Below are 13,339 nucleotides of genomic sequence, written 5' to 3'. Positions count from 1 at the left end.
CCTCTGGAGTTTTACTAGCGTAAAAATAACTTGATTGAAGTATATAGAAAGCTAATAGACTTTGACAGGTTGAGGATGTTGACTGTTAGGGGAGAAGGTAGAAGAAGGGTTCTGTGTTTTAAAATCCCATTTAAAACAGTGATCAGTCAGATTTGCTTCCTCCATGGGTCATGTCTCTTTTAAACTCTCCCTGAAAAGGCGGGTGGAGTCCAGTCCTTGAATATTGTTAAGATAAAAGTAAGAGTCTTGTTAAACAATGAGGTGAAAGGATATCAGGGGAAGGTGGGAATGTAGATTTGAGGTTACAGTTACATCAGCTGTTATCATACTGAATAGAGCAGCTCAAGAGGCTAAAATGGCTCTCCTGCTGCTGATTCATACCTTCTTCAGTCATGACACAAAGTTAACATCTTACTCTCAACTCCAATCAGCACACCAGCCAGGGAGAAAAACTCAAACATAAGTCAAGTGAAACTGGTTGTTTTTTTTAATGAATTCCATAACAAAGGCACATGATTGACTTTGAGGCGGGAAACCCATTTCGTTCAAAATTCTCCATCAAGCCCAGTGCTTGACCAATTACCTTTCCACAGCTTCTGCAATGATGCTTCCTTCGAATCACAGTGAACGGTGCCTTGCATGCAGTACAGTAACTGCAGACTTCATCTGGTACCCATTCCGGAGGATCTGTCAGAAACAGGAAAAAAGACTCCATCAGTAACAGGAAATCATGCAGCAAATCATTTCACCAAAGTCTGTAATTTCTACCACCCCACCCATAATACTATTCAATGATTTTAAAAAATATATAAATATGGCACATTTGCATTTCACACTATTTTAGAATTCAGAAATAGATGTTTCCCCTGGAGATTTGGAAACTGAGGGGTGACCGTATAGAGGTTTATAAAATTATGAGGGGCACGGATAGGGTAAATAGACAAAGGCTTTCCCTGGGGTAGGGGACTCCAGAACTAGAGGGCATAGGTTTAAGGAGAGAGGGGAAAGATATAAAAGGGACCTAAGGGGCAACTTTTTCACACAGAGGGTGTGTGTATATGGAATGAGCTGCCAGAGAAAGTGGAGGCAGGTGGTACAATTACAACATTTAAAAGGCATCTGGATGGGTATATGAATAGGAAGGTGTTAGAGGGATATGGGCTAAGTGCTGGCAGATGCGACTAATTAATTTAGGGTAGCTGGTTGGCATTGACGAGTTGGACCGAAGGGTCTGTTTCTGTGATGGACATCCCTATGACTCTAATATAAAAATATCAGGTGAAATATCTCAGTATTCAAAATTTACATGATGGTGCACTCACAATTAGAGGAGGAAAGCACAGAGCAAACTTTCACAAAGCTCTGATTTGATCATAGTGATAGCATTATGCCCAATTTTGGTTGACACCATTTAGAAAATATGGACGAAGGTGCAGAAAAGATTCATCAGAATGGTTCAGGGATGGTGATTCATCTACAAAGGTTAGGTTGGAGAAGCTGGGTTTGTTCTCCTTGGAGTGAAGATTGAGGTGACATTTGATGGAGGTGTACAATATTGTGATAGCTTTAAATCTAAGGTAGACGAGGACAAACTGTTTCTATTAGTTGGTACAAGGACTCGGACACAGATGATATATATTTTTGATGAAGAGATGTCAAGAGAGGTCTATTATTTGGAACATGCGCCCACAACAGTGTTTGAAGTGGGGATTATGAATTATTTTAAAGGAAATTAGATGATCACTTGAGGGAGATAAACTGAGATCTTGGGAGATACCATGGGAAATGAGACTGACTGGTTTCCTCAATACAGGCCTGAATAGACTCAGTCAGCAGAATGGCTTCCTTCCTTGCGATAGATGATAATGAGTGTGCGTACTAAATGCACATGTGTGTGAGGGAGGTGAAGAAAAGTTTCAACCGAGCAAGATCCCTCCTGTACTTTCTCTCTCATTTGACAGTCACTTTACTGCCGCTTCCTCAATAGAAACCTGCAAAGTTTGAAAAGAAAACCAGTTATCAAGAACTGGGTCTACTCTTAATGGCACCCGTGACTATCTGTGGTGAGATTATTCTCTTAAAAAAAAAGAAAAACTATGCCCGGTATACTTGGAATGCAATTACCTCACAACCTCAACTGCACTCATTTCAATTCCTTTTAAGACACTTATTATGTATTCTTCATTTTGAGAAGGTCTTGATCAACACTTGAAGATTTCGATTTGAAATAATTTCAAATGGTAATATTCCAGTTTTCTCAGTGAAAAGAAGAACTAGCAGTCAAAGGAGCTGCTGAACAGAAGCATTAAACCACAAAAAAAAAATCCACATTCACAAAAACAGGTTAGTGCACACGTTCTTTGCCAGGAACAGCCTGTGCCGTGTACGTATTTTTCCAGTTACAGTGAACAAAGCCAAATTATTTGAGGACAGCTGCTGCCAAGCATAAAGAAAGTGCTACAGTGGCATATTTTAGATAAAATCTGCAGATCAAAATAAACAAACAAACAGTCTCACAGTACCACAAGTGTAACATGCACAATTTTAACAAATAAAAGTAGTTTGAAATTAAAATTAACTTTGAGTTCCTGGATAGATTATGGAGTTGGTATAGGTGACCACTGGTTTGAGGCTGGATACAGTCACAAGTAGAACACCAACTTTTTTTTTGTCTGATCGGAAGGTGGATATCACTGGCAATATACACAGCCATTTCAGCTGACAGTTAATGGTCAACCTGATTCTATGGACCTGGAGTCACAGGTAGGCCAGACCAGGCCGGGAGGGCAGATATTCTTGCCTAAAAACAATATATAAAAAAAAATCAACCAGGAATATATGTGGCCTACTGACTGGAGAACAACCACCAAATTCAAACTCCACAAGAATCCTTTAAAAGAACTTTAAGACAAAAGCAACTTGTGGACACAAATCAATACATTGCTTTTTAGTTTGGGCAAGTGTCAAAATGAATAATGGTATGTGGATAACAATTTCAGGAGACTTCAGCCAATATTACAAATTGGTAGCTGTCAAGTGAAATACAGCAATACATGAAAATTGTGCACTCAGGAGGAAAATGCACACTTTTGGAAGAGCAGTTACATTTAAGTTTGCCTGAATGATTATTGAGGACACGATGGGAAAAGGACATCCACACAATCAGAATCGCTACGATGTGAAGCAGGCCATTCAGCCCATTGAATCCACACCGATCATCCAAAGAGCATTCCACCCAGGCCCATCTCCTACCCTATCCCCATAACCCTCATTCTCCATGGTTAATCCGCCTACCCTGTACATCCCTGGACAGTGGGCAATTTAGCATGACCAATCCACCTAACCTGCACATCTTTGGACTGTCGGAGGAAACCAGAGCATTTGGAGGAAACCCACACAGACATGGGGAGAATGTGCAAACAAAGGTGGAATCGAATCCAGGTCCCTGGCACTGTGAGGCAGCAGGGTTATCCAATGAACCACTGTGTCACTCCAAATATTGAGCATATTTGCACAAGTTTTAAAAATTATACTGCCCAGATTTATCTGGATAAAAGGTTTTATATTTGTCAAACTCTTTACTGAGAGTTCTAAACTGCTTAGTATTCTAGTTATCAAATACTTATTCATTAATTAAAGCAAATGCTGAATCTTTGATATCTTGCTGTAACAGCAAGTTGGCCTCCTGTCTTTTGGCGTGATCCTAATTAAATTTGAGTTAAGTAATTTGAATGTTAATCATTAAAGCAATAAGGTCACAGTAGCGTTTGAAGATTTTGCTGCCTCTATTAAATGAGAGTGTAATAAATAATTGGACTAATTATTTATGCTGGTCATGTTAGTTTAAATGGGTATTGAACTTGTATGTGCAACCAAAGACCGGATGCACAGGCCTTGCAGCAAGTATAGCAGCCATTTGCCACAATAGCTGGCACAAAGGGAATTGATTACAGGCTGATACAGGATGAGATCCGCTGGATTTGAGTGGAGGAAATAAAGACCCGACTGTTCTGAAGAAGGGTCAGTGGACTCGAAACATGAACTGTTTCTTTTTTCCCCACAGATGCTGCCAGACCTCTCTTTCTCCAGTAATTGCTGCTTTTGTGCATCATAGAGACTTGATTCAATCGTACGCAGTTGTGAAAATTTCCCTGCAGGAAGCAATCCTTTCCGTCATGTTTGACATGGAGGTGAACTTGCAACAACATTTTATGCCATCACTAAGACTAGCTATTTCCACCTCTGTAACAGTGCCTGATTCAACTGTCTAATTTCACCTCTTCCATTCACCAATAAATTTGTAAGGCTACTAATCTGCCCAAGCATTTGCCCATCCTCATTAAGAAGTTACCTCCAGACTGGACTACTTGAACAGATCGCTGAACAGGTTGGTCAGCCTTGAACATTTTACTCTTTGCAAACCGAGGTTATTTCAAAGTCTGTTGTCTGATCCCCAAGTCACACCAAACGCCAGTCACCCACTATCCATGTTCACTAACCCCATAAGCTCCTGGCTATATGATGCTTCAATTTAAAAAGTCTTTATATCCCTCCATGTCTGACCCCTCCTTATCTCTTATTTTCTGTAGCTGTACAAGTTTTCAAAGTATTGTAATTCTGAATTGGGTGCCTTTAGCTGCTTAGATTTTGAGCTCTGAATGCCCTTCCTGCTTCTCTACTTCATTTTCTTCCTTTAAGGCCCGGTCCAAAACTCATCTTTTCGACCAAGCTTTTGATCACTGCACCAAAATATTTCTCTGTGTCAAATTTCACTTGATGTTACTTCTGTCAAGTGCCTTGGGATGCTTTATGTTAAATAGTGATAAATACAAATAGTTGTTATTGAAATCCAAAACAAAACAGATAATTTCAAAATTGAAATTAAGTTTGTTAAAAAATCAATAAGAAGGACTTTATAGATCTGAGAAAACCTGCAATGCACAGTCCCAGGAAACCAAACATATAGAATTAATTGGCATCATTATGGATGGTGCATTTGGCAGGCAGCTCTTTAATAAGTGCCACTTGATCATGATTTATACCTGGCAATCTTTATTCAGTTGACGAGCCAAAAAGGAATTGACGCATAGAAGCACATACAAACAGGAAACAACAATGAGGACCTTAGGAGAGCACTCAAACAAAAAATGATACACAATCGTAGACATAAAGGAAGCAAGAGATGAGAGGGAAAGAGCATCTTTACAAGAAAAAAAATGAATGCATAAGGAGAACTGCGTCAGAGAGTGCATACATCAAGAGGCAAAACCCCCCCCCCCTCCCTCCCCCCACACACACGATGATCAAAGGCCAACAGTTTTAGTTTGTCTTTCTACCTTTGAGTTATGTGAAAAAACAACAAAAAACAAGTGCGCTTGCTTGTACCACCTGCATGGAAATTCTTTTACATAATTTTTATCAGTTGAGTTGTTTGTCAATTTAAGTACAATCTTCCTCTTTTATCCATTTATCCAAGCGCAGGAGATTAAGGACACATCATCAGCTGGCATAAGAGACATACCACACTCTCAATAATTTCCTCCAGCTCTTGTAACTTTCCAAGAACCTGGCTACAACTACCAACCCAACAGCACAATGTACCAGCTAGCTTCTCAAAGCTTGCTAAGCTAAAGTCATCGGCTTACCTGGAACTACAATTTAAATAAGAGTTATACCTCTCCATATTCAATGAACGAGTCAGATTGCTGATTAATCATCAAAACAACCTTGAAAAACAGCAGGGATTTGTGGCAGACCAACAAGTTAGATACCTGAGCAGAGATTTGGCTTTTCTACGAATGTCAGCAATGAAATTAAATTCCCAAGCAGTTCCTGACTGATTCTGCAAAGGTTTCAGGTTGAAGATACCCTTCTATAGTAATTTCTGAATTTAGGTTGTTACGATACGGTGGTGAACCCTTCTGCTAATTAAACCAAACACCCAGAAAAGCTCACCTCACATTGTAATCTGTTAAAATATGAGTGACAGAACTCCCAAATTCCACTATTTAAATGAAAAATATAGATTTATTCTTTAACTCTAAAGTAAACATTAAAAACAACTATTTACTAGTCTAAGCCACCTTTCTCTAAACTGCTTGTTACCTGCCTTCAACTCTATAACAATATATTGTTCCATAAAACACCCCAATTAAAATTACATCCATTTAATTTTCAAAATCTTACAGCAGCTGTCGTCTCCAGTGTCTGCCTTCCTCTGGCTGTAGATCTCCCTGTATTGTCTTTGGTCTTTTGTTGCAAAGATGTACCATACGAAAAGGTACCTTTGATAGGGAGTGTTTTGCTCGCAGTTACTCTGACGATGGCAGTTGGTCGTTCTCTCTCTGGCTAACTCTCAAAATGCCTGCTTCTTTATACCCCAAACATCGAATCGTCTCATTGATTCAATGTTTTCAAAACATTAAATTCATATTTGATTGGCTTTGAGTATCTTGGGGCATAATTTAAACTGATTGGTTAAATTCGAACTATTGTGAAAACACAGCAACCAAAACTCAGGTATTTGCTTCACAGCCAAATGTTACATATTTTCAATTTTGCAGTACACACTGAGACTGCTAGTCAGACACATGACAGGTGCCTGCAAGCTCTCCGTGCAAAACAGCTTTCACTCTCTCTTAAAGGTACAGCACACGCCTTTAACTCCATAACAAGATACAAACTGACATGATATAGAGTGAACAGGTTAATTTGCTTTTATAAACATAACGTTGCGAACAAATGAGCCATTTCTCACAGCCCAGGAAATCCAGGAGTGCTCTTTAGAGAAGCTGAAGAGTTGTAATGAAAACAAAGTCAGCTTCATATCAGCTCTGATGAACACCTAGACTCAAAATGTTAGCTTGCTTTCTCTCCATGGATATGGCCTGACCCCGTGATGTCCAGCATTTTTGGTTTTCAATACAGATTCCAGCACCCGTAGTAATTTACTCCTGCAACAGTAAAATGCCACTGTGTGCTCTGCTGTGAAGTCCTCAGATAAGATGTGATACACAGACAAAAACAATACTGCATAGTGTCCCAGCTACAGACTAAATGGCAAGATAATCACTTCAAACTCAGCAAATGAGGTTATCCCTTATTCATGGGGATTTGCAGTGACAAAACAAACAAAAAAAATTGAGGATACAAAGCCAGAAACTATTCTTCGGGTAAAACTGGGCAGTCCAATTAGTTCTCGAATACTTCATACATAGCTGTTCAGGTGTCCCATATAGTGGGGAAGGACCAAGATCAACTTCCTGTGAGGAATCTTCTGAAGCTAACTGAGCAGAAGTGACTCATCCTGCTCAAGGGAGTTTATACACTTCAAATACTGAATTTTACGTAGGGAGTAAACTGATAAAGGAAATAAATTAGTCAAAGTCAGTAAAAATTAAAGTTTCAGTAATTATGAAGACCTTGATTCAATGAGATGATTTGCTTTGTATGGTCAAAGGTGGAAAATCTGTGCTCTTGAATAGTGCCAAGTCAACATAAACCCCTCCCTCAATAACACTTGCAATTTTATTTCAAAACACTGAAAAACATAGTCAAGCAAATGAGATGTACTTCAAAAGAAAATCAATCCACACAACATTTAATGTTTTAAGGCAGCTATTTATCCACTTCCAAATGTTATTACTATATTAAGAAGTGCTCAATACATCACCTTCAAGGTCCTCATCTCTTGCCTTGTCAGCAAGTTCAGAGGCAGACACACTTTCTCGACATAAAGCACAGTCTTCAAGTGCAGGACTTCTCAATGTCTGGTCACCTGAAACAAAGAAGCCGACGGTATTGGAGAAAACTCAGTCAAACTTGTAAACTCAACGAATGGTTTTTATACTTATATACTCAGTTATAGAACAGGGTTTCACTGTTGCCCTTATTTGGTTAGCTCTTAGCTTGATGGTTGGTTTGCGATATAGAGTGATGCCAACAGCATGGATTCAACTCCCGCACAGGCTGAGGTTATCATGAAGGACTCTCCTTTTCAACCTTGCCTCTCACTTGAGGCATGGTGACCCTGAGGTGAAACCATCACCAGTCATCTCTTTCTAGTGAGACAGACCTATGGACTAGTAAGGAGAAAGTGAGGACTGCAGATGCTGGAGATCAGAGCTGAAAATGCGCAGCAGGTCAGGCAGCATCCAAGGCACAGGAGAATCGACGTTTCGGGCATAAGCCCTTCTTCAGGAAAGGCTATGGACTAGTAAGACAATGATGACTTAACCTTCACCATTTTTACCTAGCAACTCAGGTTTTCCTCTTGGTAAGCCTGCAAGCTTTTCACACTGTAGTGTCAGCTGTAGCTCAGTTGAACTCTTGCCTTCGACTCTGAAGGGTCTGAGTTCAGGTCCTACTTCAGGACTTGAGCAGAGACATTCAGACAGACAGTCAAATGCAATTAGATTGCTGCCCGGTCAGAGATTTCATCTTTCTGGTGAAATGTCAAACTGAGGCCCAGTCTTCGATGGATGCAAAAGATACTATTTCAAAAAAAAATCAAGAGCACTCTTCCTAGTGTCTTGTCGAATATTTATTACTCAGACATCACAGAAACAGATTTTCTGGCTATCTCAAAGGAGGCAATGGGCAAGTGGCATTAATGTTGGACCCAGGTAATGTTATGTAGGCCTGAATTAAAATTCAACTATTGAATTCAATAAATATCTGGAATAAGAGTCCAATAAGAGTCTAATCATGAAAACAAGGTCGGTTGTCAGAAAAATCTATCTGGTTCACTAATGTTCTTTAGGAAAGGAAACTGCCACCTTTACCTGGTCTAGCGTACACATGATTCCAGACCCATAACTGTCTTCTGATCAATTAGGGTTGGGCAATAAATGTTGGCCAAGCCAGCAAAGCTCACATCCCATGAATGAATTTTTAAAAAAAGTTCTTCCATGCTTCCAATATTCCAATAATGACGACACGTAAGAATCAGCTCATTGTGTTCGACGTGCTTTAGCACATTCCCCAGTCACAACAGAAATATAGCAATTCCTATTTCTTCCTTTTGGTAAAAGAAACTTTATGCAATTAATCACCATCACACTTTTTTATTTGTAGTTACCTATTTAATTATAGTTTGTGTTTGGAGATCAGAAAGAGCCAAAAAGAGCACTCTCCACTCTTTTTTTCTTGCAATTGCTGTCCATTACCATTGCACTCTGTTACCTGGATCACATGTGGGAAACTAGATGAAGTTCTCAAGAATAAAAACTTCTAGGCAATCTCCTTACAGTGACTGAAGTAACTCAATAATGTGCATTCAGCAATGGTGAAGTCTTTCACTACTGAGATTTGCAGAAAAAATGAACGCCATTGTATAGTGCTCAAACTTTCCTCAGCATCCTCTGGGCCATTGGAAAAGAGAGGTTTCCCACATTGCAACACCCTAAAATACAACAAAATGCTTTTTTTCTGCGGGAATTCAAATCATTATTAGTGCTGTCTCTCACATGGACTCCGCTGACTTAATGAACCTAGCCACACAAACGGGTTTTTTTCAGACTGAAACCATAGGACTTTTACAATAATCCACCATCTGCTGTTGGAGTGCTCGACCCCAATCACTAATGACTCTAACAGAAACCTTTGTGCAGATCAGAAAAGATATTTTAATTGAAATTTAAATTTTGTTTTAGGATATAGATTGCTTACAATCCAAAAATAAAGTCGATTAGAGATTTAAAAAATCTCTCCCTATAATAGTCACTAATGGATTACAAAGAAAATAGATTTAATAACATAGTACGCAGGTAAACATCCGAACTGAAGAACATTTTGCGGTTCAATAAGCTCCTATGCACAGAAGAGATGTTAATGTTACAGTCATAAATCTGTTCCCAAAGTTAGCTGATTACCTTTTTTCTCTGTCCTGCTGCCCTCATATTGTAACTTAGTTGCCATGACTTCAAATAGGGTTTTAAGAATGCTTCGCAGGTCACTTGCATAGTTAGTCTGTAGTTGATCAGCAACACCTATAATGTTGACAGAGAGATTTTGTTTTTAAAATCTAAGCTTACATAATTTTCTACTCGTGGATGAAGTCACTGGATCTGGTTGTGATGATGACAAAGACACCGCAAGGGGTTATAGATAAGTAGTGATTAAAATCTGGCTGATGGACATTAATGTTGAATTGTAAGGTCATGCATTTTGGCAGGAAGATTCAAAAGGCAGATTGGTATTTCAATAGAAAGAGATTCCAGACTAGTGCAGCATAGAGGGATCTGGGTGGCTTCTGCATAAAATGTAACAAATGTTAGCAATGCAGGTACAGCAAATAATTAAGGCAGCAAATAGAACGTTTTTCTTCATCACTCAGGGCTTTTAAAAACAGGGAAGTCTTGTTACAGTTCTACATGTGATTTAGTCCCCATATTTTTCAGAATGATCTCAATGGAGGCACGTCAAAAGAGATTAGATTAGTTGGAGCACAAGGATGAAGGGGTTAACTTATTAAGAATGGCTAAACAGGAATTAGAATTTAGAAGAACAAGGGGTGATCTGATTAAAACATTGATGATCCTGAGGGAGCTTGACAGATTGTGTGTTGAGTAAACATTTCCATTAGCTAGGAAGTTTTGAATTAGGGAGATACAGGCATTGAATAAGGGTACACTCATTTAAAAATCAGAAGTCACACAACACCAGGTTATCGTCCTACAGGTTTATTTGAAATCACAAGCTTTCAGAGCGCAGTCCCTTCGTCAGGTGACTTCACTAAACTTGACTAATGAGTTAAAAATCACACAACACCAGGTTTAATTGGAAGCACTAGCTTTCAGAGCGCTGCTCCTTCATCAGGTGGTTGTGGAGTACACAATTGTAAGACACAGAATTTATAGCAAAAGTTTAGAGTGTGATGTAACTGAAATTATGCATTGAAAAATACCTTGATTATTTGTTAAGTCTCTCATCAGTTAGGATTACAATGTTAGTGTCACTTCTTTCATATGTAAATCACAAAACCTTTTTTAAAAGTTACGTTCTCAGGTTAACTTTAACAATTGGTGTCAGCCCAGTTAATATGTTAAAGGTGTTAAGCCCCCTGTGTGCTGTTGTCTGTGCCATAATGTTTAGACTGATTCTAATCTAAAAAATGAGTTAACAGTCTTACGTGGATTCATGCAGTTTTTGAGCAAAGTACAATGTAAGTCTGCAAGTACAAATTCACCCCACAAACGTGTGTGTGTGTGTGCGCGTATGTCTGGGGTCAGGGTACCCATAACGAGGGGGGCCTCAACCAGGACCCTGTGTTCATGTCACACAAAGGTGACCACCATTGCACTATACACACATAGATACTCACACTCACATGCACCCTCTCTCAGACTTAGATCCCTTCACACACACACATTCACAGACACTCACAGCCCCCCCTCCCAGACACACATAAACATATGCACATGTAAGTTTGTGGGGTGAATTTGTACTTACAGAGTTACATTATACTTTGCTCAAGATCTGCATGAATTCATGTAAGACCCTGTTAACTCATTTTTTAGATTAGAATTAGTCTAAACGTTATGGCACAGACAACAGCACACAGGGGGCCAACACCTTCAACATATTATCTGGGCTGACACCAATTGTTAAAGTTAACCTGAGAATATCACTTTTTTAAAAAGTGCTGTGATTTACATATGAAAAAAGTGAAACTAATATTGTCATCCTAACAGAGGACAGACTAAAACAATTGAGGTATTTTTCAATGTATAATTTCAGTTACATCACACTTCGAACTTCTGCCATAAATTCTGTGCCTTACAATTGTGTACTTCACAACCACCTGATGAAGGAGCGGCGCTCCGAAAGCTAGTGCTTCCAATTAAACCTGTTGGACTTATAACCTGGTGATGTGTGACTTTAAACTTTGAACACCCCAGTCCAACACTGGCATCTCCAAATCAAGACTAGTGAGGAGCATCTGTAAAAATGACGATCACTTCCAGAGACCCTGGATAAAATCATGGAACTATTCCTCGTGGACTGATTAGTGGACTACCCATAGATTTGCAATGCAGTGATGATATATGCAATTATAGGAATTGCTGAAAATTATTTCCAACTTTCTGTCAGCATTCTGATTGTTAAGAGTACCATTGTTGTCAATCCACTTCATTTAACAAACAGTTTGCTCAATCACATGCCCCTTGATTTCCTTCCATTTCTGCACAATTCCTTTAAACCTCTACTCCTTCAACTTTGGCAAAGATTTTAATTGCATCCCAAGAATCTCCAAAGTTTTCAGAGTTCTGACCTCTTATTGTGACACCAATCTTTAATTGTCCTGGGCCTTTTGTAGGGAAAAGTGAGGTCTGCAGATGCTGGAGATCAGAGCTGAAAATGTGTTGCTGGAAAAGCGCAGCAGGTCAGGCAGCATCCAGGAAACAGGAGAATCGACGTTTCGGGGATAAGCCCTTCTTCAGGAAGGAGGAAAGTGTGTCCAGCAGGCTAAGATAAAAGGTAGGGATCCAAAGACCTGCATATCCTTGGTGGAGTGGGAGGGGGAGTTGAAGTGTTGAGCCACAGGGTGGTTGGGTTGGTTGGTCCGGGTGTCCCAGAGGTTTCCAAAGACCTGCATATCCAAAGCACCTCATCTTCCGCCTAGGAACCCTCCAACCACAAGGGGTAAACTCGGATTTCACCAGTTTCCTCATTTCCCCTCCCCCCACCTTGTCTCAGTCAAATCCATCGAACTCAGCACCGCCTTCCTAACCTGCAATCTTCTTCCTGACCTCTCCGCCCCCACCCCAGTCTGACCTATCACCCTCACCTTGACCTCTTTCCACCTATCGCATTTCCGACGCCCCTCCCCCAAGTCCCTCCTCCCTACCTTTTATCTTAGCCTGCTGGACACACTTTCCTCATTCCTGAAGAAGGGCTTATGCCCGAAACGTCGATTCTCCTGTTCCCTGGATGCTGCCTGACCTGCTGCGCTTTTCCAGCAACACATTTTCAGCTCTGAGCCTTTTGTATTCAACTTGCAAGGAACACTATGCTGTTATGTACCTGCTCTGCACATCTGTCCAAACTTGAAATTACACTAATACGTGGACTTAGGAAAAAGGGTGTAAATAGCCCACTTTCATATAAAGCTCTATAAAATCCTTCAATTGCCATTTTTGCAGTAGCTGCAGTCACAAAGGAAAGTCTAGGGTATAAGACTCAATTTTGGTAAAACACGGGTAATTTATGGAGAAATGAGAAAATTGAATAATGTATTATATATTTTACTTAACAGTCCAATTAAAGCACACAATACAAATTCATTTAGGTAGAAAGAGGAGGGCTACAAAGACAGGGTAGGTAGGTCTGACCCTCA

General features: G+C 39.8%; 1 protein-coding gene across 2 annotated transcripts in view; it reads right to left on the bottom strand.

Moving 5' to 3' along the window:
- zfyve28 (zinc finger, FYVE domain containing 28) overlaps window positions 1–13,339 on the bottom strand; it is a 225,231-nt gene that overhangs the window by 15,716 nt on the left and 196,176 nt on the right. For both annotated transcript variants that reach the window (XM_043704078.2, XM_087974545.1), the window contains 3 exons: window positions 9,873–9,989; window positions 7,673–7,777; window positions 584–687 (listed from right to left, as the gene is read on the bottom strand). In XM_043704078.2, the coding sequence (XP_043560013.2) occupies window positions 584–687; window positions 7,673–7,777; window positions 9,873–9,989 (326 nt within the window). The remainder of the gene's footprint in view (window positions 1–583; window positions 688–7,672; window positions 7,778–9,872; window positions 9,990–13,339) is intronic.

The sequence above is a fragment of the Chiloscyllium plagiosum genome, unplaced genomic scaffold (genome assembly GCF_037043375.1).
Source record: "Chiloscyllium plagiosum isolate Xiang-an unplaced genomic scaffold, Cpla_swu_hap1 HiC_scaffold_2, whole genome shotgun sequence".
Classification (NCBI taxonomy): Eukaryota; Metazoa; Chordata; class Chondrichthyes; order Orectolobiformes; family Hemiscylliidae; genus Chiloscyllium; species Chiloscyllium plagiosum.
The sequence above is the reverse complement of the archived record's forward strand: the minus strand, read 5'-3'. Positions and strand labels throughout refer to the sequence as shown.